The sequence below is a fragment of the Anomalospiza imberbis genome, chromosome 32, assembly GCF_031753505.1.
Source record: "Anomalospiza imberbis isolate Cuckoo-Finch-1a 21T00152 chromosome 32, ASM3175350v1, whole genome shotgun sequence".
NCBI lineage: Eukaryota > Metazoa > Chordata > Aves > Passeriformes > Viduidae > Anomalospiza > Anomalospiza imberbis.
The window spans coordinates 707,903-735,846 of record NC_089712.1 but is presented as its reverse complement, the minus strand read 5'-3'; the positions used below and the strand labels follow the sequence as shown (position 1 = coordinate 735,846).

Here is a 27,944-nt window from a genome sequence, read left to right as displayed (position 1 = left end):
CACAGTCCCTCTCCCATTCCAGATGATTTTGTAAGGCGAGAAACATACCAGCAGGAGAGACCTCATCCTACTTCCTTCCTGTCTTAAAAACAGCATTAACTGCAACAAGGTATTACAATCTAAAGTTCCTGCCAGTGGCCACTTGGCTCAGTCTTCCAGCCTGTATAATGGCCACTCCGCATGCAGCATTGGATTAAATCTTTCTTGTTCTCCAATCCCACCTTACTGGTGACTTCTTTCCAGTGGGTTCAGATACATCCCAAAGGGCTAGCTCGGGGAACTTCTTTGCTCTGGCGAGTTCCCATTATCTCCTTCTCCTTCTCATTTCCACCCAAAACTCTCTTTACAAAGCCTCACAGTCCTTTCCCAATTCTCCTCCCACATGCAACCCCAGGTTACAGGTACCAGATGTGATTTTCCACACACAAGCTTTAAAATCTGAGGTTCAAAATCAGCTGGATTAGGAAACCTCTGTCCACACTCAGAGCATGTGCCCCGCCGCCTGCTGAACAGCGGTACCAACTCCTCTCACAAACCCTGCATTGCAATAGTGCCCATGGAGGGTGCCAGTCTCTCAAGGTGCCCAAGGCTCCCAAGAACTGCCCACAAAGGCAGGCTATTCCACTTACTCCTTCGTGAATTTCTAAATTCTCCACAGCAGGCTCCTTCCCATGTAGAGAAACTACATTACCAGCTTGTCGCTGCTGAGGCGGTTGCGATACAAAGTAGAGGCATTAAGCAGTCTTAGATGGCAACTCTTTATTATCGAAGATGGTTGACTTTTTATACACTTTCTAATTGTTTATACTTCTTCTACTTTAAGTGTTGGCTACAATAAATTAACATAACACTATGAGTGAAAAGTAACAGTGACTTTAATTTACTTTTAAAAAATGCTTTGTTTAGTTACAAAGTTTCCTCTTTATCTTTCTTCCTCTCTTCTCTTAGTCTCCTTAATAACAACCTTAACAAAAATCATTATCAACTTCTTCTTACTTCTCAACTTCTTTGCACTCCTTTAGCTAACACACCCGCTGTTAGCCCCTTCCACACCAGCTGAGGTCCAGTAAAGCCCCTCTAAATAAACCCGTTCATCCCCCTTATCTATCCAGTGATTTACTGGATTCGCAAACTCCCAGGGGTCAAGCCCGAACCACTGAGGCAGTGGAATACTCTCAGTTCGTCGAGCCATGGCCCTGGCTGTGTGAGGGGTGCTACGTGGACACGAGACAGCCGGTCCTGTCCCGCTGGGTCCCAGCAGTGCCTCACAGCAGTCCTGCATCCACGTCAGGATGCTGGCCAAGAGAGGTCCTGGAAGCTGAGGCAGCTGATTTTAAGTTTGTGCAGGTGCCTGCAGGCCAAGGCCAACGGTGTTCCCTCAGAATACAGCAGTCCTGAGGGGTCTCCCTCATTCAAACAAATCAGCAGACAAATGCATTGTCAGCTAAAAGCCCTTTGATTGACCTGGCAGGAGGGCAGGGGTCAGCATCCCACTAGAGTGTTTCTCTGCCACATATAAATTTCAGTGGGTTGATGTAGGAGTTGTATCAAAATCACCATCCATCTTTACACTGCTGAGGTGATTCCATAGGCAGCGGGTTAGAAATACATTGTGTCAGATTCCCATACTTGAAGCTGATGTCCAGGCCCTGGCCAGGAGCGGTCTCGATGCCCCAAAGCAGCACAAAGTCTTCCTCAGGGCTTCCCTGCACAGGGCTGATTCCACACTTGCCCTTAGTTCTTCTGGTAGACTGTGTCTAAAGCTTTTTGTCAGGTCACTCTCATGTCAAGTTAGGCCACCAGGTTTTTGTTATGCTAACTGGTGCTAAGTACTTACGTATGTCTGTGCTAATTACTTGTTTACTCATGTGAATTGCTTGCGCTTACTTATGTCAAACCAAGGCCTTGTTCCATCCCCAAAGGTGCCTGAGGCCACCCGCTCCTTGTGGCACCAGTTGCTTTTCCTGTGGAATGTTCTCCCTCCCCCAGGGTAAAGAGGGAGCTGCAGAAAGAGCTTGCCAGGCTGCTCTCCATCCTTTCCCAGCACTCCTGGTGAAGTGGAGAAGCCCGAGCTGAGGGCAAAGGTGCAAATGGAACAGCTGTGCACAGGAAGGCTCAGTGGGAAGGATGATCCAGGATCCATAGGCCTGGCAGCCTGAGCGTGCTCCAGGGGAAGGCCTTGGAGCAGATCCTCCTGAGTGCCATCCCACGGCACCTGCAGGGAACCAGGGCGTCTGCTGGAGGGTGGGAAAGCTCAGCGGAGGGACGGGGACAGCTGGGGCTCCTGGCGGGGTGTTGAGGGCTTCTGTGCAGGAGTTTGGGGGGCTTGGTGCTGGTGGGGTGTTGGAGAAGGAGTTGTCTGGAAGGTGAGAGGTCTAGGCTGGAATTTGAGTCATTTTCAAGGCAGCATCTGTGCTTTGGCACAGCTTTGGTTACGGAGGGCAGAAGGAATATCTGTGACTTTTCCTCTTCATGGTCCTGATTCTCCTGCAGGGAACAAGAGGGCAGAGCTGCACTTTACTGGCCACTCAGATATCTGTACCAGGGGGAGGATTAGCCCTTTTGCCATCTACTCATTTCTTTGGGCTACTATTGTACCACTGAGTGGACTCTCATTTCTTGAGAGCTTTTATTCCTTAAGAGAAAGAAGATATTATCATCCCTACATAGAAAACCAAAGAATGGCCCTTGTTTTTGCCCTTGTTTTATGTAGTGTTATGTTCTGTAAAGTGACCCTCAGTGGATGAGGTTAAGGCAAATGAGTTGCTGCTTTGAGATTGGAAGCAAAATTCCAACTCTTCAGCTCCTCAGGCCATCCCTATTCATTTGGGAAGTTTGCAACTTTTTGGAACTACTTGAGTTGAGCAATGGGAAGTAAAATTTTCCTGAATTGAGGATTCTTACTTGCCAGATTCTTCTGTGCCTTTGCCACTAAGGTGTTTTTGTGCTGAAGGTAATAATTTCAATGAGAAAATAATTTCAGCATGGAGTAAGAGCTTCTGACAGAGACCAAGTGTTGCCAGCAGTTGCTCCAGGTGCTCCTGCCAACAGCCCCTGCAGGCAGGAGCGCAGCCCCCAGTGCACGTGGGCTTTGGCTCCCTCTGGCACAGAAGCCCCCCACGGGCACAGGTCCCTGGGGCAGGAGACGGGCACCGGTGCTGCCAGGGCTCGGGGGGTGGCAGGTCTGCTTGGGCAGGGACTGTGCCACACCTGCTGATGTCAGCGCTCCCCAGGCCCCAGGGGTCAGAGCAGCATTCCTGCCCTGGCCCACACGTTCCTTGTCTGTGTCACACCCACGGGTTTAGGATGGCCACCAGCCGGGACATGTCCCAAGGAGGCCGTGCCAGCTTCTGTGAAGGCCCCCTGCCCTTCCCAGCACGGCTGCGTCGGCAGCCCTGGGGGCTCCTTCTGCTGCCCTGAGCCCGCAGAGCAGGGCAGCGTTTGCTGATGGTTTGAGCCGTTCCTAAAGATCCTGTTGGGCTGTCTTAGACACTTGGGGTGAGGGATTCCTTCCAACCTGAGCCACTTTGGGTGGGCTGGGGGCGGCCCCAGGGCAGGGGGCAGTGTGTGCAGGGGCCCTTTGTGACACGGTGCAGCACGGTCACCGTGGCATGGAACGGGACAGCGTGTCCAAGGGCCCTTTGTGACACAGGGTGACATAGGAGCTGGCGGTGACAAGACCTTGCCACAGTGCTCGGAGCACGCGACGGGACAGGACGGGACAGAGCGGTGCCGTGAGGAGCCCCCGCACAGCGCACTCGTTCGTGTCTGACGCGGAGCTTTTCTGAGGTGTTATTCCTGCGGCTGACCTCGAGGCCAGACCACAGGACTTGGTGACCCATGGCCTTTCCGAGGCTTCTCTCCTGCAGGCGTCCTTGAGGGACTTGGGTGCCCTGGAGGCATCTCCCATCCCTGCCACCGGTGCCCTCGAGGCCAGACCACAATCCTTGACAGGAGTCTCCTGTCCTTGTGGCAGGAGCCCTCGAGACCAGAGTGCGGGACTTGCTGTCCTGTAGCCTTCCTGAGGCTTCTCTCTTGAAGGTGCCTTCCAGGCATGACTGCAGGCCTTGCTGACTCAGAGCTTTTCTGAGGCATCTCTCCTGCAAGTAGCCACAAATCCAGTCACTGACATGGAGCAGAGACCCCCGAGAGTGCCCAAGCTGGCCTGGGTGGAGGAAGAGGAAGAAGGCCCTGGAGGTGGCCCAGCACAGGAGACTGAAGAGGTGGTGCAGTTCAAGCCTCAGCAGGAGGGTGAGTGGCAGAGCTGGGCTGCTGGGCTGCTTGGCCACATCCCATCCCATGGCATCCCATGGCATCCCATGGCATCCCATGGCATCCCATGGCATCCCATGGCATCCCATCCAATCCCATCCCATCCCATCCCATCCCATCCCATCCCATCCCATCCCCTGGGCACTTGCCCATGGACAGGACGGAATAGGGGCCAGGGCAGACACCCCACAGCCGTGCTCCATCCCCTGGGGCATCCCAGGGCTGTCCCTGCCTGGGGAGCGCAGGGCTGGGCTGTGTTCTCCAGCCTCTCCCGCAGCCCCTCAGCTCAGGCTGCGCTCGCTCTTTGCCAGGTGCAGCCGTGCAGCACACACAAGAGTAGGATCCCGCCCATGGCCTCTTCCACAGAACAGCGCAGGTACCTGCAGCCATCCCCAGCTGGGCTGAGCCTGCTGTCACCGCTCAGCCGAGCACCGCGCTTCGAGCATTCCGTGGAACATCCCTGGCTTCCTGCCCTTCTCCTACAGCTGGTTTGCAAATTCATCAAGAGGATTCGGGAGGAAGAAACCAGCACCATGGGCACAGGGCTCAGAGCATATTCGCATATCTCCAAAACCAAGACCTGTGCTGCCCTGCTGGATATGCTTATAGAGGAGGGGTTTTCCAATCCAAAGCAAGTAAGCAGCCTGTGGCCAGGATTTCATCCTCCCAGGAATTGCTTGGCCTCCCAAGCCATGCCTGCTGCTCACTGGAAGCCTTTGAGGCCATGGCAGTGTGGTGGCAAGGGAAGCACTTCTCTGGAGAAGCTGGGGACATTCCTCCCTCTGGCAGCTTTCCAAGTCTCCCTGTGCCTTCTCCAGGTGCCCGCCATGGTGAGGTACATCCACCAGTGGCTCATGGACAGTCAGTTTGCTGAGCACAGGCTGGACAGGGCCCTGCTGGATCTCACCAAAGAACAGCCTGCTGATGTAGTAATGTGTCCTGGTTTTGGGCAAATTTGGGAGAAAACCTCCGGAAGGAGCCCCCAGAAAGCAAACCCCCCACTGGCCCTCCCCCACCTGGTTCGGGAAGAATTTCCTCATAGAGTAGTGGAAACAACCTGTTTATTGAGCAGGCAAAGCACTCCCCAGCACAAAAAATGAACATGAGATGACAAAAAGTCTTTCTACGCTCTGAAGAGGTGACAAATTCAGAAAGTCTCTGCTGGGAGTGGTTGCCCTGTTATTGGTCTCCGGTGCTGGGGATGGCTGCTGCAGGTCACAAAATGCAGGTTCTCGGTGTTTCTTGGTGTTTCCCAGGTCCCAATCCTGAGCAGGTTGGGATGGTATTCAGGAAAGGGAAAGGAAAAAAAACAGTCCAGGGAAAAAACTGGATTGCCTAGCTAAACTAACTAATAAGCAAAAGCAAGGGCAAAAGCAAAAAGCAGGAGCAAGAGCAAAGCGAAAGCAAGCAAGCCAGCAAGCAAGCAAGAAAGCCAGCAAGACCTAGCCTCTCCTAGACACAGACTTTGGGGAGAGGTGAGCCGGCTGATAACAATACAAAACAAACCTTCACTTTTCGGAGCCAGTCCTGAAGGCACAGAACATAACATCAGGCATAAACAGAACACACGATTGGGGATGCAAGCACCATAATGTGACCCTAGGACATTCCACCCCTTATCTCCGAATTGTCAACATACTACCAAACGTCATGTAAAAACTTCATCAAGTAAAAACTTCGATCTTTCACTTACTCAGACACATTTCCTTCCGTCTCACTTGCTCAAACCTTTGACACACATTTCCATCTATATCACTTGCACAAACCTTCGACACTTACACATTTCCTTCTGTCTCATATCTGTGTGGTTTAATGTAAAGACAGTGGCAGTAACATCCAACAGTGATATTTGCATATGAGATCTCCCTGAGGCACACATCGAGTTCTTCCATATTTCTGCATTATTCACCATGTACAACCTGGTCCCTGAGCAAAGACAATCCCACAAATGGGTTTGTCTGTACTCGAGGCAGAATTGATCCACACTATCTTCCCTAACAAACCTCTGATATGTGCCACTGGGATTTTATCTACCTGGATCGGAACAGCATATAAAAAGGAGCAGTTCCAAACATATGGCACATGATGCTACTCAGCCTTCTGATGAGCCTGTGACATTTCTTACTCAACAGTGACACTGCAGTGCTGGCCACCAGGCCGGCTTGCCAAGGGAGGCTTCTGGCCATGCCCTGCAAGCAGCTGCTGCTGCCAAGGCACCTTTGATGCCTCAGGCTCTCCCTGGCACAGCTCCCAGCACGGCACTCTGCCCTTGTGCCCGAGGCCTTCCCTGTGCTGGGGCTGGCCTGGGGCTTTTCCTGCAGCGGGACCTGCCCTGCTCCTGGCACAGGAAAGGCAGTTCCTGCTGGAGCAGGAGGCTTTGCCTGCAGTGGGCTCAAACCACTCCCGCAAGGCCCTGGTGACGTCAAAATTGCTTCCTAGAGCAGAATAGTCTATAATTGTTATAGCTCCTCTATTGAGGAGTAAATAACTATATTTTAAATTTTATTCTGTGTTGTAAATAGACCGTTTTATCTAATAATGATCAGAATCAATCATAGCTGTATTTATACAGATTTATCTGGTATTACATCATTAATCTTTTGGGACAAATTGCATTAAGGTTCAATTCCACCTGTCCAATCTGCAGGGTCGGGATGGGATCCAGCCGCTGCCAGTCTCTTCTATTAGAAGGAATTCTAGAAGTCTAGGGGTCCTGCAGGGGTTTGAGGATCTGTGTTGGCTGTTGGGGGACATTTCTCCACCTCATGACTCAGCAGGAGTTTCTCCAGTAAGGAAATAAAGCTTTTGCCTGAAGCTCCCACTCTGCCCATGACAGGAACCCCTGTGAGTGCCCATGACATCCTGGCTCTTTGGCAGCCTGGGGACACCTGGGATGTCACTGTGGAGCCCCCGTGAGTGCCTGTGACAGATCGGTGCCTTTGCAGCCCAAGGACCCCTGGGATGTCACCATGGGATGGCTGTGACTGCCTCTGACCACACGGCTCTTTCCCATCCCCAGAAACCCCTGGGAGGTCTCCATGGAGCCCCTGCCTCTGCCTGTGACATTCCAGCTCTTGAACAGCCTGGAGACTCTTGGAAAGTCCCCATGGAACCCCTCTGAGTGCCTGTGACAAATCTGATCCTTAGCAGGCAACCATCACCAGGACTCCCTGTTGCTATGGTCAGTTTCCATGGCAACCATCACCAGGAACCCCTGTTGCTGTGGTCAGTTTCCATGGCAACCATCACCACCCCCTGTTGCTATGGTCAGTTTCCATGGCAACCATCACCAGCCCCTGTTGCTATGGTCAGTTTCCATGGCAACCATCACCAGCCCCTGTTGCTATACTCTGTTTCCATGGCAACCATCACCAGCCCCTGTTGCTATGGTCCGTCCCTGGGCAGCTCCATGGAGTCCCCATGCCAGGGGTGGTTGCCATGGACACCAGCTCAGGCCTGGAGCCAGAGCCCGTTGCCATGGCAACCATTGGCAGTCCCATCCCCAGGGCCATGGGATCCCAGAACCACAGAACTGGCTGAGCTGGGAGGGACCCATCAGGATCCTCGAATCCAACTGCTGGCCCTACACAGGACACCCCAACAATGCCAGCCTGGACCTGGCAGTGGTGTCCAAACGCTGCTGGAGCTCAGAGAGCCCTGGAGCTCTGACCCTTCCCTGGGGAGCCTGGGCAATGCCCCAGCAGCCTCTGGGCAAAAACTTTTTCCTGAGATCCAACCTCAGCCTGCCCCGACTCAGCTGCAGCCGCTCCCTCCACTCCTGTCCCTGGGCACCAGAGTGAAGAGGTTCCCACAGCCCCAGCCAGGGATCCGCTCCCAAGGCTGCTGCCATGGTCACCAGGGCTGAGACCAGCTGGGATGCTCGGATTCCAAGGGCCGGGGTTCAGGAATGGGATTCCCCAATTTCCTGCTCCCGCTAAAACCGCACTGCCCCTCGCTGCCCTCCTGCAACCAATGGAAAGCACAAAAGGCAAAGATCCCTGGCTGGGAGAACAATTTACTGGGAACAGCAACGAGACAAGGAACAAACAGGAACAGAAAAAATACTGATAGCAGAAGGGATAAGAAAAAATATTTACAGGGAAAACTACATCACAACTGACTGGCTCTTCCTGGCCATGTATTTCCTTTTGCCTGGAAAGGACACCCTTCTCCACGGGGACAGAGAGAGAGAGAGTCCCTTTCCTGCCCCTGGCAATGACCTGAGGTGGGAGTGCATGTAATGACAGGGCCACAGCCAGACCCTCATGTTCTTTGATCCCACATCATGTCATTGGCAGGGGCAGGAAAAGTGAAAGATCTCTTCCCAGCATGGATCACAGGGAACATGGATCACCAGGGCTCTTCCCAACATGGGTTCTCCCATGGGGGATGAAGCTGGAGCAGTGCACAAAGCTCTTCCTCCAGCTAGGGCATTTGCAGGGCTTCCTTACTGGTGGCTCCGTTGGTGTCTGGTCAAGTGAGAGCTCTGAGTGAAGCTCTTCCCACACTGGGGACACTTGTAGGGCCTCTCCCCGGTGTGGATGCGCCGGTGCTTGACAAGGGTGGAGCTGTGCTTGAAGCCCTTCCTGCAGTCGGGGCAGCGGAAGGGCCTCTCCTCTGTGTGAATCCGCTGGTGCAGGAGGAGATGGGAGCTGGTTGGAAACCTCTTCTCACATGCGGGACACTCGTATTGCCTCTCCCCAGTGTGGATCATTTGGTGGACGATCAGATGGGACTTCTGGCTGAACCCCTTCCCACATTCCCCACACTTGTATGGCCTTTCTCCAGTGTGGATCCTCTGGTGGCTGATCAAGTGGGACTTCTGGCGGAAGCTCTTCCCACATTCCCCACACTCATAGGGCCGTTCCCTGGTGTGGATCCTCTGGTGGCTGATCAAGTGGGACCTTCGGCTAAAGCTCTTCCCACATTCCCCACACTCATAGGGCCTCTCCCCGGTGTGGATCCGCAGGTGACGGAGGAGACTGGAGCTGGTCTGAAACCTCTTCTGACACTGGGGACACTCGTAGGGCCTCTCCCCCGTGTGGATGCGTTGGTGGATGACGAGGGCAGAGCTGCAGCTGAAGCCCTTCCCACACTCCCCACACTCATAGGCCCATTCCCCAGTGTGGATCATCTGGTGGCGGATCAGGTCAGAGCTCTGCCTGAAGCTCTTCCCACACTCCAAGCACTTGTAGGGCTTCTCCCCATGGTGAACCTGCTCATGGACCACCAGCTCCAAGATCTGGCTGAACCTCTGTCCACCTTCCTGGCACAGGGTGGGTCTTTCCTCCTCAGAGCACCCTGGGCTGGGTTTGCAGCTCCTCCTCCTGGGGGATCTCCGGGGCTTTTCCTCCCTGTTGGATTTCTGCGCCATGGAGTTGCTCAAAACGGCCTCTTCCACAAGGTTCTGCCGCGGGGATTTGTCCTCCCTGGTCTCCATCCTCAGCTCCTTCCCTGGGGGAGGAAGGACAAGGAGAGGATGGGATTTGCCTCCATGCCAGAGGGAAGGGGAAGAGAATCCCCCCAGTGCGTCCCTGGCAGGACGGCGTCGACAGCAGGGTTGTCCTGCAGCCGGGAGCCACGCTGTGCTGGGAGATGGAGCAGGAGAGAGGGGGAAAGGGGCACTGACTTCCTCCTCAGCTGCCCGGGGGTCCCACGCCTCCTTTTTCTTCCTCGCAGCTACCTCCTCCATCTGGTGAAGTGTTGGAGATAGGAAATTCTGTTTTGGGAGAAAAAAAAGGGATGAGCACATTGAGTTTTGTACTGGTTTGAAGGCAAACCAGGGGGAGAGTCTAAGCCAGAATTACAATTTAGTAAGAATATTAAGATCAAGGCAATGATACAGAAACACTGGCTTAGATTGACAGAGTCAGGATTGAACCTGACACCCCGCTGGTCAGGGTAGTGGTAGCAGTCGGATGAAATGGTGTCTGCAGCCCTGTTGGAGTGATGAACGTGATTCTGTCAAAGCGGCGATCCTGTAGAAGGGTCTGGTCTTCCTCTGAAGGTCCAGTGGTGGTTATGGAGCTCTTGTCCTCCGGGAATCCAGTAGGCAAGGTGGTCCTGGTGTTGGAAGGATGAGATTATATCCAGGTAGGAATGCTTGGTTCCTCCCCCTGGGCGGATAAAATGATGTAATTTTATCAGTCCTGCAGTGGCACTCAATGGCCCATTAACAGAAGATAGCCCCTGGAGGGCGTTATCAGGGCTGAGCCATGGAAGAGATAAAGAACACTGCCCCACCTGTTTATCACAGTTTATGAAGATGGTGACTGAAAACATACTTTGGGTTACATCTTACATTGCACCCTGAAACAGTGAGGCAATCCCTGCTCGGGGTGGGGGGTGAACACCACCCCCCTTTCCCAAACTGGCTCAGGTGTAAAACCCCCACCCTGGGAAGGCCACACACACAGGGGACAATGTCACACTTGCCCCACCTCAGGGGAGGTCTCTGTCCCTGTCACTCCCATGCTCTCCCCCCTTTTCTCTTTCTTTCCATCTCTCTCTCTCTCTCTACCTCACATTTACTGTTCAATAAAATCCACTTTGGATTTGGTCTCGTTAGCACCTTCATTGGGGCAGAGGCATCTCTCTAACAATTTTATTAACCAGATTGAGACATTATTTTGGTGCTATGAGTTTACGGCACTGTTGTCTGACCCCAAGTGTCTTTGACAACAGCATGGTTCCTTCCTCTCAGGAGGTTCTGGCTCTTTCTGGAAGAACTCTTGGAAACTTGGATGCAGCTTCCTCTGAGCGACTTTTGGGAGAATTTATGAGGAAAATGGCTGTTGTGGGTGGCCAGTGTAAAGAAAATATTTTGTTATCCTTCCTAGAAAAGTTTGTTAAAATCACTGGAGGAAAGGGACCAAATGATACCAGCAAGACTGACAAGGATCATTCACCACAAGGTGAGGAACACAAGGCTACTAAAGTCCTACCAGAAGCCCAGCTCAAGTGTCTAAATTCCCAAATAACTCCCGAATTCACAGGCTTGGAGGCTTTGCCAAATGTGAGAATCATTATTTTCTTCCTCCCTGTCTTCTTTGTGACAGCTACACATAGCTTTGCCTTCCTTTTAAAAATCTGTATTGGGACAAATTTTCACTTTTCTTTTATCAGAACCTGCGGCAGAGCCCTCTTTCAGCCCCCCCAAACTGTTCTGCTAGCTCAGCCTTGGGGACTTCAGAGGAGCAGTGCCACAGAAACCAGGAGAGAGAGGCTCGTTTTCCAGGTGTTTATTCTCTGGTGGTATGCAGGAAAAGAGACCGAACAATGGCGGGAAGGTTTTTTATCTAGGTCTGGGTCTAGGGGGCTGGAGCTATCTGGCACTCAGCCAATGGGGTCTAGCTAAGGTTAAGGGTCATTCGGACATTCCTATCTGTGGGGCCCAGCTGCAGGGCACCCACTGAACTGCAACACCTCCCTCTTTTTTGTTTTAAAAGGTTATAAGAACATTTGATTCATTTGGACCCTAAGCGCGGGTTTCCCCACCACTTACGGTCCTTGGGGTAGGTATGTTTTTTTAGGTTTGCCAACTCTATGTGATTGACTTGTGAGGTAGAAATAAGATTTGTGATGGCTCTGAAAATCACGCGACGCAATATCCCGAACGCTATGGTTACAAGGAAAAGGATAATTACAAATAACAGAATTGTTCTAAATACAGAAATCCACCATCCCGTGATTCCCCCACCCTTAAACAGTTCTTTGAACCAATCCTCAGTTTCTTGCTTCACTTGTCCTATCATCTTGTTCATGTTTCGAAGGGCAGCATGGATGTTTGGAGCTTTTGCAGTCAGGTTCATGCAGCACAGTCCTTCAAATTCCTGGCATTCGTGTCCGTGCAGTAACAGAAGGAAATCTATAGCAGCACGGTTTTGCAGAGTGGCCTGTCTGGTAATTTCCTCATCTTCTAGGAGGGAGCTGATGGCAGTTGATGTTAAATTTGCCTGTTTGACCACCCAGCACTCTAGATGTCCCAATTCACCTAGAGCTTTAGCTGCTGCTACCCACGGAAGGAACAGGGATACAGCAACTCTTTTTGACTTTGCCCAATGGAAAATATCTGCATTACAATTTGGGTCCAAAATATCTGCACTCCTCTTTTGAATTTTATTTGCCGATTTGTTCTTGTGAGTCCATTCCCCTATTAAAGTTTGATTGGGTGTCAATACAGACAACCGCCCTATGGTACATGGCCCTCCTAGAAGCCGAGATGGAATTCCTGCCCATGCTCTGTCCCCACAAACCAAAAACAATCCCTTAGGGAGACTTTTGGGACTAGAATGTGATGGATTGTCTACTGCAATATGGCTTATGTTACGACACCACCTTCTTGCAGTAAACTCTCCTCTATATTGTTTTATAACGTGGTACTCATGAGTGTTAGAAACTTGAGAGAGACCTGAAAAATGCATGCAGTAAACTGCAGGTGAGGATCCCAATAACTCTAATTCTTGGGGTTCCTGCCCTGCCTTAGGCAAATTCCGCAACCACTCCCCTAAGAGTCTCTTCTTCTCCTCAACCTGCTTCTGTTGCTCTTGTTGAGGTCGGGGAGTGGATTCTGGAATTTCATTGGACCTATGTTTATCCAAGGCCGCTGGAAACTCTCCAGCCTGCAATGGAATCCCTACCAGACAGGTGGACATAGGATTCTTTGCTGCTGCCGTGGACAAGCATATATTTTCCTGCTGAAGTGTTTGAGCCAGGGTTACCCAGACGTTTTGGCGTGGCTGAGGGATGATCCATGTGTCTACCACACTGTTCAGCATTAGCAAGATGACAACTTGGATGGGGTTCATCCCACGATTAAGTGGACGGTATGTTTTCTCTAAAAAGGAAACACAAACATTTTCAGAACATGTTAAAATTTCTATTTCTGCCGGAAGGTTCACTTAGGAAGAATCTCCTTCCTCCGTCCGACGGCGTCTTCTCTTTGCAGCATCGGCTGCTTGCTTCTCATCCCCTTCTTTCTGACCTGGATTCTTGGGGATAAAAGGTTTTACCCACTTCTGTGGAATCCACCTAGGGCCTGAGGGAGTAGTCACACATGCATAGCCTCGACCCCAGGTCAAGAGCTCATAGGGTCCCTTGGTTTCCCAAGTTTCTGGATCCCTAATCAACACTGGTGGACGCTGAGACAATTTGAACTGTTCACCACTGTTAAAATGCCGTGTCACTGGTGGACTCATGTTTTCAAATGAACAATTCAGAAAATTGATGGTAAACATGGCTTTACAGAGCTTCTCCCGTGGAGACATCCACGCTGTGGAGTTGCTCTGCCTGTCTAAGACCTTCTTGAGCGTTTGGTGAGCACGCTCAACCACAGCTTGACCTGTGGGGGAGTGGGGAATGCCAGTCTTATGTTCCACTCCCCACTGCTGGACAAATTCTAGGAATTCCTTGGAAGCATACGCTGGGCCGTTATCAGTTTTAAGTGTGCGTGGAACTCCCAAGACAGAAAATGCTTGCAATAGATGTTGCTTAGCATGCACTGACCTTTCTCCTGCATGAGCTGAAGCATACATTGCGCCTGAATATGTGTCAATGCTTACATGAACATATTTTAGGCGACCAAAACTAGGAATGTGTGTGATGTCTGTTTGCCACACCTCACAGCTGCCAAGGCCTCGGGGGTTAACCCCTACGCCCATCGATGGCACAGCCTGAAGCTGGCAGTTTGGACAATTGGCCACAATGGCTCGAGCCTGGCTCCGTGTTAGCTGGAACTGTCGAACCAGGCCAGGCACATTCTGATGATAATGCTGGTGACTTAGCTTTGCCTGTTGGAAGACATCAGGGAGACGTGCTTTCTCAACTGGTGCAGCAAGGGAGTTTGCATGACGATTCCCCTCTGCTATTTCACCTGGCAAATCGGTGTGTGACCTCACATGCATCACGAAATACGGGTGCTCCCTGTGGGAAATTAAATGAATCAGCTTGGTGAGCAAATTAAAGAGTTGTTCATTGTCTATTTCTTTGAGCACTGCCTGCTCCGCTCTGGATACTATCCCTGCTACATAAGCTGAATCTGTTATCAGATTAATTGGTTCTGAGAATCTCTCAAAAGCTCTTACCACTGCAGCCAGTTCAGCCACCTGGGGAGATCCCTCCACATACTCCACATCAGCTTCCCAATACTGGGTCTGTGGATTTCTCCAAGTCATCACCGACTTGTGGGACACCCCGGATGCGTCTGTGAACACTGTGAGAGCCTTGAGTGGTCTCGAGCTCCTCTTTTGCTGAGGAAGGAGGTGAAATTCCTCATTAAACAGCTTATGAGACGGGGCATGGACTGATATTTGTCCCTTGTAGCTATCCAGAGATAACTGGAGACTGGCATTGCTCTGGAGCAAATGCTCGAATTTTTCATTAGTCAATTTCTCTGGAGAATCCTTCCCTTCTTCTGCAATTTTGAATGGAAGGTGAATACATGCAAAGTCACAACCTGCCAATTCACACAATCTCACCCTGGCCTTCCAAATCAGCTGTGCCATGAGCTCCTGTGGCTCAGTGATGGTCTTGGATCTTTGGTGAGATATGAAAACCCATTCTATGATCAAGAGTGGATCTTTTTGTCCCTTAACCCACTGAAAAATCAAGCCATGCAGATGTGGTGGCCTTCCTAGAATTATGAATTGAAAAGGTGTGTTTGGCTCACACCTATGAGCCTGTCTCTCTGACAAGGCCTTCTGTACCTTTTCAAGTGCCTTCTTTGCCTCTGGGGTCAGTTCCCTGGGAGAGTCCGTACGCCTTTCCCCCTTCAATAACTTAAAGAGAGGACCTAACTCCTCATTTGTGAGACCTAACCAGGGTCTTACCCAATTCAAAGACCCACACAAGGAATGAAGGTCTGCTAGTGTCTTGGGGTTACAATCGATTACCAATTTCTGCGGAACAACGGTCCTTGCAGTGATTTCCAAACCCAGGTACTTCCAAGGTGGCATCCTTTGAACTTTTTCTTCCTGCATTTCAAATCCAGCAGAGGTTAAAACCTTAACCACTAGGTCAAGCGTGTGTTGGAGTATTGAGTCCTTGGGGGCACACACAAGTATGTCATCCATGTAGTGGAGGATGATAGCATCCCTTCTCTCTGCACGTACTGGAGACAGTAATGATGCTACATATTTTTGGCATATGAAAGGACTCACTTTTAGACCTTGAGGCAAAACTTTCCAGTGATAACGTTTCATTGGTGTCTCTCTATTGCCCGTGGGAACTGAGAATGCAAACCTTGGGGCATCTTCAGGGTGCAGTGGAATTTGGAAGTAACAGTCCTTGATATCTAGGACAGCCAATTGCCAATCTCGAGGGAGCATTGTTGGATTAGGCATCCCTGGTTGGAGTGGTCCCATGTCCTCTACAATTTTATTTATTTCTCGAAGGTCATGGAGTAATCTCCATTTGTCCTTTCCCGGTTTCTTTATTACAAAGATTGGGAAATTCCAAGGGCTATCTGTCTCTTCTATATGCCCTTGTGCCAATTGTTCCTTCACAAGTTCCTCTAGCGCCTTGAGTTTCTCATTACTCATTGGCCACTGTGCCACCCATTTCGGAGTATTATCCAACCATTTTAATTTGTGAGTGGGGCGCCTCACAGTGGCTATTTTTAAAAATCCTGGGGTGTCTTAGGAATGACCAATTTGACTCCCCACTGGGACATGGTATCTCTCCCCCACAGTGGTGCCTTGTAATCTACAACGAATGGACGGACACTGGCTACTTTTCCATCCGGTCCCTCTATTTGCACCATGCTTTTTGAAATTTTCGCCAAGGTGGTACCTCCTATACCCTGAATTTTGCCTGCCACAGGTTGCAATTCCCACTGTGATGGCCACATGGTCTTAGGTATTACCGTGACGTCTGAGCCTGTGTCTAAAACCCCCTCCACATGGAGGCGGTCTGCTCCACAGGCCAGGTTACATCCCATCGAAGGTTTATCTTCTCCCACCACTTCTGCCCAGTAAATTTCTGGTGGCTTCCCTTCTGCAGTGATATCTGCTGGAACAGGAATAGCCTGGGCAATAATTTGCCCCTTTTCTAAGTAGAATGGTGGGTGTGTACAACGGGCTAGAAGCATTAAACCTTTTGTTTTTCCCTTAGTGTTCATGGGAGCTATCTCAATTTCCATTGGTGTGTGTGCTGTGTCCCCAAGAACAAAATAGTCACGGTCCATGGAGTTAACCTTCTGGTCTTGTGAGCTGTTAGACAGGTCCACTATAATGACTTCCCAATCAGTAGATCTGAAATGAAAACCTTTAGTAGTTACTAGGTGATATCGGCCTGGCGGCTGCCGTTTCTTATTAATTTTTACATTTTTCTTTTTTCTCCCCCCCCCATCCTGGGTCCCGCCCTCCCCCTTAGCTGTTGAGAGAGTGGCGTTCTCCCGTGGGGGTCCCGCTACATTTATATCTTTGCGCGCAGTTGTATTGTTCGCGGGAACGCGCTGTTTAGTCAGTTTTTTTGTTTGTTGAACTTTTTCTGTGTCTGGTTTTGTGGACAATTTCTGGCGAAGTGGCCTGGTTTCTTGCACCGGTGGCAAATGAGGTGTTGTTGTTGGTCTGATGCCCTCGGATTCGTCCTTTGTCGAGGCATCTCTGTTGCAGCAGGCTGCGTATGCGCTGTCCCTGTACTTCTGTCAGGATTACCAAGCAGTGCTGCTTTCCTGGTACAAGCGTCTATCATTTGTGGAAGAGTAGGAGGTGGTTCTAAAGGTAAGCTTAAAATAATCCTCCGGCAGGTATCATTCGCGTTGCTTAAGGCCATCTCCTTGATCAGTTCTGCTTGTATCCCTGGGTCTGATACCTGTCTCTCCACCTGTGTTCTGAGACGATCCACAAACTGCAAAAAAGGTTCTAAAGGAAACTGTTTAATTTTAACATAACTGCTTTTAGCTTCCGTGGTTGGTAACTGATAAAACGTTTTTTGTGCAGCTGTGCAAATCCTATTTAGAATTTCCTTAGGTAATGCTCTAGTTTGTTTCTCTGGAGTTTGCCACTCGCCTTCCCCATACAGGTGACTCATTGTCAAAGGATTTCCCTGATTATCACTTGCTGTATTAGGGTTTTGTTGTAGTTCCTGTAAAAGTGTTGTTAAAGTGTTTTTCCACCAACTATCCCATAAATCATATTCTGAAGGGGTTAATAAGCACCTGAATAAATCTTTAATATCATTGGGAACCATTTCATTTGAATTAAAAGTTGCTCTTATCATGCCTTTGAAAATTTCACTAGACCTGCCAAATTCTCTTTGAATTTTGCAGACTTATTTTTTATCCTGATAAGAGAGTGGCTGGTAGGTTCTGTTACCGTTTCTCCTCCCAAGATAAACTACAGGAGCAACAGATGGAATAATCTCTGCAGCTAGGTCTGAGCTATCTCCAGTTTCAGCTTCCCCGGGGTCGGTATCTGTGCTCTGACCTTCCCCCCAGGGCCTGGGCAAAGGCTGCTCCTGTCCTGTGTCCCTGTGTTCCCTCCCCCTGCCGGTGGTGCGGGCTGCCTCCCCCTCCCCTCCCCCTCCCCCGTTTCCCTGGTAACCCGGTGATAAGCACAGAGGAGGTGGGGGAGGTAGGGGCAGAGGTGCTCCGAAGGGGTAGGGATATGGGTAAGGATAGGGGTAGAGATAAGGGTTTAGGACTGGGTTTTGCAAACTCCCAGAATTTTGGGGGGGTGTTGGAATGTGTTCTTTGTCCTCTGCCATGTGCTCACTGGAATGCTGAGGAGAACCCTCTATAAGTGAGGGGTATAATTTGGATGCTGTTTTTTTCTTTGGAGGATCAGAGGTATCTGGTGTTGGTTTACTCTGGGGTTTTTCCTCTGACTGTGTGTTTTTTTCTGCTTCTAAAAGCTGTTTTCGGGCTTGTAAAAATATCGGAATAAACTGAGAAGCCCTATCCTCTCCATCTTCAATTTTTAATGTCAATGTGTGTCCTATTTCATCCCAAAAGGAAACTGAGTTCATATCTTGAATATTAAATTCTGGTATTTCTGTTATTAGCCAGCAAACGAATTCCGATATCAGCTTTTTTGAAAATTTAGCATTAATTAAAATTTTGTTAAGGTGTTTAATTATTTTCTTCTCTAGAATTGACATTTTTCCACCCATCTTGTTGTTTTAGATGTCTTTTTGTTCACTCTCTATCCCTAACTTAACGCAGGACTATATCCTTCTCTCCGCCGCGGGGGAGAAGGGAGGGGGGTGGGGGGGGGCCGCGCCGCCACGGGGGGTCCCTCCCGCAGGGTTTTTCGGTCTCCCCGGCTCGGGAGAGGTGTCCCGCCGCCTTCCCTGGCTTCGGTTCCCCGTCCCCGTTTCGTTCACCCCCGATTTTTCGGGCTATTCGGGTCGGAGCGGCTCCCCGCCGGTCCGAGGTCCGAACAAAGACACGCCCACTTTTCCCCACAAGCGGCTGCCCTGGGTCCTACGTTCTCCCCGCCGCCGCTTTTAACTTCAGTCCAACCCCACCCTGGTCGCTCCCGGGTCGCGAACGGGGGGGCTTACCCGGACTCTGTGGGGTCGTCCTGGTGGAGTTAGGGTTCCCAGCTTCAGACCGGCTCTTCTCTAGGTGCAGAGAAGAGGTCCCGACCTTCTCCTCCTAACTTTTAACCCCTTAAAGGCTGCTAAAAGTTACAAGGTAGCTGAACAGCCCAAAATGCTTTTGAAATCCTGAAATCAGGACTTCCAGCTGTCCGTGGACTCTTAAAAGACCACGTTGGGCGCCAACCTGCGGCAGAGCCCTCTTTCAGCCCCCCCAAACTGTTCTGCTAGCTCAGCCTTGGGGACTTCAGAGGAGCAGTGCCACAGAAACCAGGAGAGAGAGGCTCGTTTTCCAGGTGTTTATTCTCTGGTGGTATGCAGGAAAAGAGACCGAACAATGGCGGGAAGGTTTTTTATCTAGGTCTGGGTCTAGGGGGCTGGAGCTATCTGGCACTCAGCCAATGGGGTCTAGCTAAGGTTAAGGGTCATTCGGACATTCCTATCTGTGGGGCCCAGCTGCAGGGCACCCACTGAACTGCAACAAGAACCTGCCAGGAGCTGAGCTGGAGCTGTGCAGGAACCGATGAAACTTGGAATTGCCACAGAATTGCTTCTATTGTCAGTTTATTCATGTTTGGGATTTGTTTGCGTTTCCATCACAAGTGACTTGGGGGAAAATCAAATATCCGTCAAGTATTTTATGCAGAGGTAAGTTTGATTTCTTATATCTGTTTAAAAACTCAAAAAAACTCAAGTTTCTTTTGTCTGGTCCCAGGGGATGCTCGAGGGGTCTCTGTGCCTCTCGCCCTGGGTGATGCTTGGGAGGGGCTTGTGGGGGTTGTCCCTGTCCCTGTCACCCCAGGCCATTCCCCAGGGGGTGTCCCTGTCCCTGTCACCCCAGGCCATTCTCCAGGGGTCTCCATCGTTCTCATCCCAGGGACTGCCTGGGTGGTCTCCCTCCCTCTCACCCTGTGCCAGGGGGTGCTCGGGGCAGTCTCTGTCCCTCTCAGCCCAGGGGATGCTCGGGGTCTCTGTCCCTTCACCCTGGGGGATGCTCGGGGGGTCTCCATCCCTCTGGCCTCAGGGAATGCTTGTGCAGGGCTGGGGACCAGGGGCGCTGTGTCCCTCTCAGCGCTGAGGGTGCTCGGGGCTGGGCGGTCTCCGACCTTCTCATATCTGATATCCCTCCTCTGCCTGCCGGTACCGGGTGATCGCCACGTGGCACCCCCCAAGGTCCCTGCAGGGCCATTTCCGGCTCTGCTTTGGGGTCCTGCAAGACCCAAACATCCCCTGCCCTGCCAAACAACCCTGCCGGAGACCCCCCGATGGATTTGGGGCGAGCTGCCCCTCCCCGCTCCCCTGCGGTTCTGGGGGGGCGATGCCGGCGGAGCCGCAGGAGCCGCGGCCCGAGCGGGGGAACCGCGTGGGGTTGGGGCTGGGGCTGCTCCTCCTCCCGCTCCTCCGCTGTCCCTCCTCCCGCTCCTCTTTCTCCTGGTCCTTCTTTTCCTCCCGCTCCTCTTTTCCCCTTTCCTTTTCCTCCTCCTCTCTCCCTCTTCTCCCTCCCGCTCCTCCTCCGCTCCCAGCCCGGCTCGGGCGGTGCCGACACCCAAAAGCAGCCGCGCTCTGCCCTGGGGGGGTTCCAAAGCGGCCCCGCCCCGCCCGGCACTGGGAGCGCTACTGGGAGCACTGGGAACGATGGGGAGAGCACCGGGAAGGAGCTGGGAGCGCTCTCCCTCCCAGTACCGCCTCACTGGGAGCACTGGGAACGATGGTGAGAGCACCGGGAAGGAGCTGGGAGCACTCTCCCTCCCAGTACCGCCTCACTGGGAGCACTGGGAGGGAACTGGGAGCAAACAGCGCCCGGACGCGGCTGCAGCCGGCGGGGGCGGGGCCAGGCCAAGGGGCGGGGCTATGCAAATACGGCGGGAGCAGCGCGGGGTTTGCTCGGTCACGTGAGGGCCGGGGGGGCTGGAGCGATGGCGGCGGCGTCGGTGAGAGGGGACAGGGACCGGGAATGGGGACAGGGAATGGGAATGGGGACAGGGACCGGGAATGGGGACAGGGACCGGGAATGGGGACAGGGAATGGGAATGGGGACAGGGACCGGGAATGGGGACAGGGAACGGGAATGGGGACAGGGACCGGGAATGGGGACAGGGAATGGGAATGGGGACAGGGAATGGGAATGGGGACAGGGAACGGGAATGGGGACAGGGAGTGGGAATGGGGACAGGGACTGGGAATGGGGACAGGGACCGGGAATGGGGATAGGGACCGGGAATGGGGACAGGGAATGGGAATGGGGACAGGGAATGGGAACGGGGACCGGGAATGGGAATTGGGACAGGGACGGGGAATGGGGACAGGAAATGAGAATGGGGACAGGGAATGGGAATGGGGACAGGGAATGGGAATGGGGACAGGGACCGGGAATGGGGACAGGGAATGGGAATGGGGACAGGGACCGGGAATGGGGACAGGGAATGGGAACGGGGACAGGGACCGGGAATGGGGACAGGAACCAGGACTGGGGACGAGGCCAGGGAATGGGACCAGGAATGGGGACAGAGACCAGGAATAGGACTGGGAATGGGGGCAGAGAATGGGGACAGGGACTGGGAATGGGGACAGGGAATGGGAATGAGCAAAGGGAATGGGGACAGGGACTGGGAATGGGGACACAAAGTGGGGACAGGGATTGGGAATCAGACCGGGAATGGGGACAGAGACCAGGAATAGGACTGGGAATGGGACCGGGAATGGGGACAGGGACAGGGAATGGGGACAGGGACTGGGAATGGGACCGGGAAGGGGGGCAGAGACCAGGAATAGGACTGGGAATGGGACCAGGAATGGGGACAGGGACGGGGGGTCCTTGACCAGTTTCCCCAGAACCTCCACCAGGGTCTCCCAGTGCAACCGGAGCCGCTCAGCCTGGTGTCCCCAAAGCCCTGAGCAACCCCAGGGCCCTCCCAGGAACCCTCCAGTCCCTCAAACCCAGCATCCCCCACATTCCCTGCAAGACCCCCATGTCCCCATCCTTGTCTCAGCTCAACGTCTTTATTTTTACCTGCTTTTGAGGGTTTTGAAAGGGCAAAGAGAAATGAAAAAAAAATCCAGGCCAAGGGGAGCCAGGAGAATGTGGAGCCCCCAGCCAGGTGTCTTCCCAACACGGATCAGCGGCACCACGGATCACCGGGGCTCTGCCCACCGGGGCTCACTGGGGATCATCCAGCACGGATCCTCCCGTGGGAGATGGAGCTGGAGCAGCGCACGGAGCTCTTCCCACACTGGGGGCACTTGCAGGGCTGCCCTTGGGGGTGCCTCTGTTGGTGTTGGGTCAAGGCTGGGCTGTGTGAGGAGCTCTTCCCACACCTGGGACGCTCGTAGGGCCTGGGACATCACCAGGAGCGGGGCTGGGATGTGCTCTGGTGCCTGGGACACCACCAGGACCGGGGCTGGGATGTGCTCTGGTGCCTGGGACACCACCAGGAGTGGGGCTGGGATGTGCTCTGGTGCCTGGGACATCACCAGGAGCGGGGCTGGGATGTGCTCTGGTGCCTGGGACACCACCAGGAGCGGGGCTGGCTGTGATGCTCTCCGGTGCCTGGGACATGACCAGGGGCGGTGCTGGCTGGGGTCTGTTTGGTGCCTGTGAAGTGCCAAGGGCAGTGTCCCAGCGGGGCAGCTCTCAGTGTCCCCAGCAGGTCACAGTGTCCAGTGCAGCCCGTGCCAGCGGTCACTGCGCACACGGGGCAGGCTGGGCTGGACGGGGGTCGGGGCAGAAACGCCGCCCCCGGGACTGGGCTCTCCCCCTGCCTCTGGGGCCCAGCCCCTGCTGGGAGCGCCTTGGGCAGGGCACGGGGCTGCTGCTGGGCCAGGGGGACAGGCCTTGCCCCCTGCCAGCTGCCCGGGCCCCTCTGATGCCTGTCCCACGTCCCTGTGGCTCCTGTCCCCACCACTCCCCACCACCTTCACTCCCTCCATCAAAGCCCCACTCAACCTCTGCACGGTGACCTCTGGAAAGAAAGAAAGAATGAAGGAAAGGAAGTGTTGTCTCTTCACCCTGGCTGGATGCCAGGCACCCACCAAAGCTGCTCTCTCACTCCCCTCCAGAGATGGCCAGGAGAGAGAAAACAGAAGGAAGGCTTCATGGGTTGAGTTAAGGACTGGGGCAGATCACTCAGCAAATGCCATCAGGGGCAAAACATTTTCGAAATCAGAGATATGAGTGGAACTTATTGCTATCCAGATCAGGGCAGGATAGTGAGAAGTACAATAAAGCTTTAAAAACCCCTTCTGCCCATCCCTCCCTCCTTCCCAGCTCTACCTCCTCCCCCAGTGGGTGCAGGGAGACAGGGAATGGGGGTTCTGGTCAGGTCATCACCTCTAGTTTCTCCTGCTGCTCGGGGAGAGGAGTCGTTCCTCTGCTGTGCTGGGGTCCCTCCCTGAGACACTTCTCCATGAACTTCTCCAAGGTGAGTTCATCTCAGGGACAGCAGTTCTTCACAAACTGCTGCAGCGTGGCTCGCTCTTCCATGGGCTCACAGGTCCTAGCAGGACCCTGCTCCAGCGTGGGCTCCTCTCTCCAGGGGTTTGCAGGTCCCTGCCAGGTCCCTGCTCCAGCACAGGTTTCTCGTGGGGTCACAGCTCCGCTCAGGCATCCCCCTGCTCCGGCACGGGCTCCTCCAGGCGCTGCAGGTGCATCTCCGCTCTCCGTGCCCTCCGTGGGCTGCAGGGGCCCAGCTGCCTCACCAGGGACTGCACCAGGGAATCTCAGGGCAATCAGCTCCAGCACCTGGAGCAGCTCCTGCCCCTCCTCCTGCCCTGGAGTGTGCAGAGCTGTTCCTCTCACATGTTCTCACCCTGCTCTTCCCTGCTCACAGTTACAGCTACACGATCACCAGTTTTTGTTTTCTCAAATCTCTTATCCCAAAGGCGTTACCACCATTTCTAACTGGCCCAGCCTTGGCTGGTGGCCGGTCCATCCTGGAGCCGGCTGGAATTGACTCTGTGGGACATGGAGGAGCAGCTGCTCTCACAGAAGGTGCTCCTAGAGCCCCTCCCTTACCAAAACCTGGCCATGCAAACCTCGTATAAGTATGGTAGGGTTTTTATTACCATTATTATTTCAGTGATCTCTATTTTTGCTATTAATGGTACAGTTGTTATTACTAGCATTTTTAGTCTTTTTGACTCTATATTAATAGTGGCTATAGTAGAAATAGGTTCTTCATTGCAAGTAGAAGTTATAGTTTTGTCAGCCTCTTGCCCTGCCCTGTTCTGTGTCATTGCTGCGTGTGAAGCCGCTGCTGCCAGGGCTCCCCTTTTCCCTGGTTTGGGAAATTCCATGGCATTGCTCCCATGTCAGAAAGAGAGGGCTCATTCCATTCAAATGGATTGCCTGAGCTCTTCTAGTCCCAGTGCTGGAAGCTTGTTTTCTAACATTGTTGACTTTCTCAGCTTCTGTTAACATTTGTGATTTTATCACAAAATGTTCTCGGATGTGATTTTCCAAGATTCTCTAATCAGCTTTCAGTTTGCTCTTGGATTTCTTAATGGTGTGTCCGAACTGAAGGCAGCATTTTGGGTGGGAAGGCTTCAGTCGGAGCTGGGATTGCCTCAGCAGCAGCTGGTTTTGCACATGTCAGCAGAGCTAACAGAGATTCCGTGAGCTGATTATTCTGCCTCGTTTGGAACCCGCAGTGCCCGGCTCGGGGGAGCTGCGCTGGGAGCTGCAGGTTGTGCCGGGGCCGGGCAATGGCCGGAGCCCCCGGCAAGGGCCGGCGATGGACACCGACCCTTTGCTGGGCAGGGGCTCGAGGCCCTGCGGCGCCGGGCGGTCGGTGCCCGGTCACGGCGGGACTGCGGGAGCCGGGAGCAGCGAGAGAGCCCGGGCGGAACATCAGCACCGGGGCGGGCACGGCCTGGGAGGGGGCACAGCCCGGGGGTCCCGCGGAGCCTCCCTGCTCCAGAGCCGCAGCTGCGACAGCGGGGCCGCTGCCGGGATCTTTGGGGCAGGGAGAGCCGCAGGCGGGCGTTCCAAGTGCCTCCTTCGGGGCAGGATTTTGTCCCGGTGCGGGGGAATTCCCGCGGGCTGGGGCCGCTGCCGAGCGCCGCCGCCTTTCCCGGGGAGCCCCCGGGCAGAGCTCTCTGCTCGGGCTGTGAAAAACACGCTCACTCTCCTGTGAAAATTTAAACATTTTAATAAAGGACGATAGGAGACAAGGACCTTAGAGCAAAGGTTGTTACGGCCGTGTGCATCTTGGCACTGAACCAGGAGCACACTTATCTCTGGAGATTCCCATTAAATACCTTTCCCCTCCCATCAGCCTGTTGCATATTCATAGACCCTTATGCATAGTAAACTTTTTTCCCAAACTAGTTTACATATTCCAAGAACTGTTTAGAGTGGCTCCCCCTCCTCGGTTCCACCCTTTTAGAGCATGCGTATCCCTTGGTTGTGGTTTTAGTCCTTTTTTATCATCATCTTCAGTTTTGGCCCCGGCCCTCACTGCCTTCAGACGGTGAGTGCTGATCATTGGCAGATCTGTACAGGTGTCCTCATCCTGTGTTCACTGCCATCCAAGCAGGCACTTTAACACAAGCATACTTGTTAGAAACATTCCCGGTACGAAAAGTGATTTCAGCATTTAATGTAATAAAAAAAGAAAGGCCTAAAGCATGGAGGCCCGCGGGCTGAGCAGGAGCGTTCCCCTCAAGGATGCTGCAGCGCCGGCGCTGGGTCTTCTGAGCAGCGACGTCCCCGACGTTCCAGGTGGAGCAGCACAGGTTCCGTGGGTCAGAAACCCCCTTTTTATCCTGTTTTTTGTCCCTTTGGATCGGTTTCTTTTTGGATCCCTCATTTGCATGAAGGTTTAAGGCGCTCGATTGGCCCGTGGCAGTTCACTCCAGGCTGGCTCCTTTCCCTTGGGGGGGGTGGCTGCACTTTACTTAGGTGTAATACGGTACGTGGAGTACCGTATTTCTTCTAACTACCCTTCAAACCCCTTTTACCATAACCAAACCAACAGTACACGCTCAACAGCGATCAACTATTTTACAATAGTTTCTAACCTAGTTTAACAATTCCCCCTCTAACGATTTGATCGGTCTTCTAGCCTGCATCAACCTTTTAAAGTCCAATTTCTAATTTTCTCAGTTTCTCATACTGTTCAAGCATATCTCTGGCATTCTGATCACTCTGTTCTTTTATTAGCATTACTTTTTTGCCATTTTTCCCTTCTACGTTACCTTGCAGCATGATGCTGCCTTGGCCAATGCTGGGTACTATCAGGACTAGACATGGAATTGCACATGGTAGAAATATTACACTTACTAGTGCACACACTACAAAGAAGACCAATTTCTTCCACCATTTACCGTTCCAGGTGAACAAGTTGTCCCGCCAATCAGGGTCTCCAAAAAGGGGGTCCATTTTTGCATTCCAGCATAGGTTAGTTTCCTAATATTTTGAGTAATGTTTTTAATTACATGACTGTGGTCATTGATTTCTAGGCAGCATTCTGAAATGTTAAATTTCCCACAGATCCCTCCTTCCTCTGCGAGGAGGTAGTCCACTGCCAATCGAATTTGGTAAATTAGTGATCATGTTTGTGGTTGCTGCTGGCTCAAGAGATCAATGGTCAGAGTTGTTTGATTGGACATTATTTCAAGTACTGCTTGTAAACGGATGATTCGATTGAGCATGTATACTGGGCTTCTGTACCCCCAGGATCCACCTTGGGCCCAGGCAGCCGGCCCATAAGTATCGATAATCTTTTGTGGGGTCCAACTTTCATTGTTCCAATTTTGGGTTCCGCCAAATAAACTCCTTTTCTTTCTGGCCAGATCATCATATACTGGGACTCCCAAGTTTGATTTCACATCCTTAAGCAGTAACAAAAAGGATGGTTTTACTGCTCCAATTGTGCAACTCCTGGTCCACCCTCCCAGTAACTTCACATATGCCGTGTTACCACAGACCTAAAAAAAACTTTTAGGTGCATCCCAGAAATTAGAATCTTGATTTGTTGTATGTTTCAAATATTTGGATAGGGTTTCTATTGCCCAGAATGGGTTAATATAATCTCCTAAGCATTCAAACAGTTTTTCACTGTATACACATCTACTTTCAGTTTTTTCTATTGACCAATATGAATGGGGGGTTTCTGGGATCCACCTGGGGTGTGTGTGTCATTTGCTGCTAGATATCTTTCACATGGTGTTTCTCCTGCTTCTATAGTATACATTTTCCCTTTTCTTGATATATAGGGAACACTCTTCCCCTATTATTGTGGATTTGAGCTTCCACTCTCCTTCCCTTCTTTTGGGTACTACCATACTTTTTTTCACGTAATCCATTTTAAAATGTCTAGGGGACCCAAACTGATACCATCCTATGGACAAATTTTAAGTGTGTCCCCTTGCACACCCAACAATCAGTCAAATTAAATTCTTTTGTAATCTTTTCCACCATATCGATAAAAAGATTCTTACCATTTATTTGTCCCTCCCTATCCCTTTGTCCTTTCAATTGCACTTCTTTCTCCTTGAATGTATCCTCTAAGTTGGTTTTACTTTCTTGTTCAAAACCTACCCATCTTTCTTTCATGGGGCACTCTCCTGAGATCCTCTGACTTGGGTTTGCAATAGTTTTAGCCAGCCAATATATTTCATTATCCTCTTTACAGGTTGTTAACTGGGAGTGGTCGATACATTTGGGATTCATGTTGGTGTGCACTCTGATGAATGCACTTACTGTATCTCCTCTACACAAGGGATAGTAACACTTCTCACAAGTGTTTCCTCCACTTCCTCCAAAGTGGATGAGTAGCAGCATTGCTACCAGTGGGAGTCTGGTACGGGCTGGCCTCCTCACCTCTCGATCCACAGGGCTTTTCTCGGTGCCCTGAGAGTCTTTCCCAGAGGTAGTTCCTGATCCAGTCTTGCCTCCCACCTCTGGTTTTCCCTCCTTCTGGAGACATTCTGCCATGACCCTTATCTTACCAACTCCCTTCCCTCAATTTGGTCCCAATGAGGGTTGCAAGGGGAGTGCTCTATGGAGCAGTACTGGAAACTGAGATGTTATTCTGATTGTCAATTCTTAGCTAAACAAAACTTAAATTTATCCTATAACTATAACAAACATTAGCGAACTTTAAGGATATACAGATAACAATGTAGAGGTTTCC

General features: G+C 52.0%; 1 protein-coding gene across 1 annotated transcript in view; it reads right to left on the bottom strand.

The window, feature by feature from the left end:
- Positions 1–27,944, bottom strand: part of LOC137463911 (zinc finger protein 271-like) — a 309,559-nt gene that overhangs the window by 155,592 nt on the left and 126,023 nt on the right. The window contains exon 2 of the mRNA XM_068175283.1: positions 8,742–9,486. Within this exon, the coding sequence (XP_068031384.1) occupies positions 8,742–9,486 (745 nt within the window). The remainder of the gene's footprint in view (positions 1–8,741; positions 9,487–27,944) is intronic.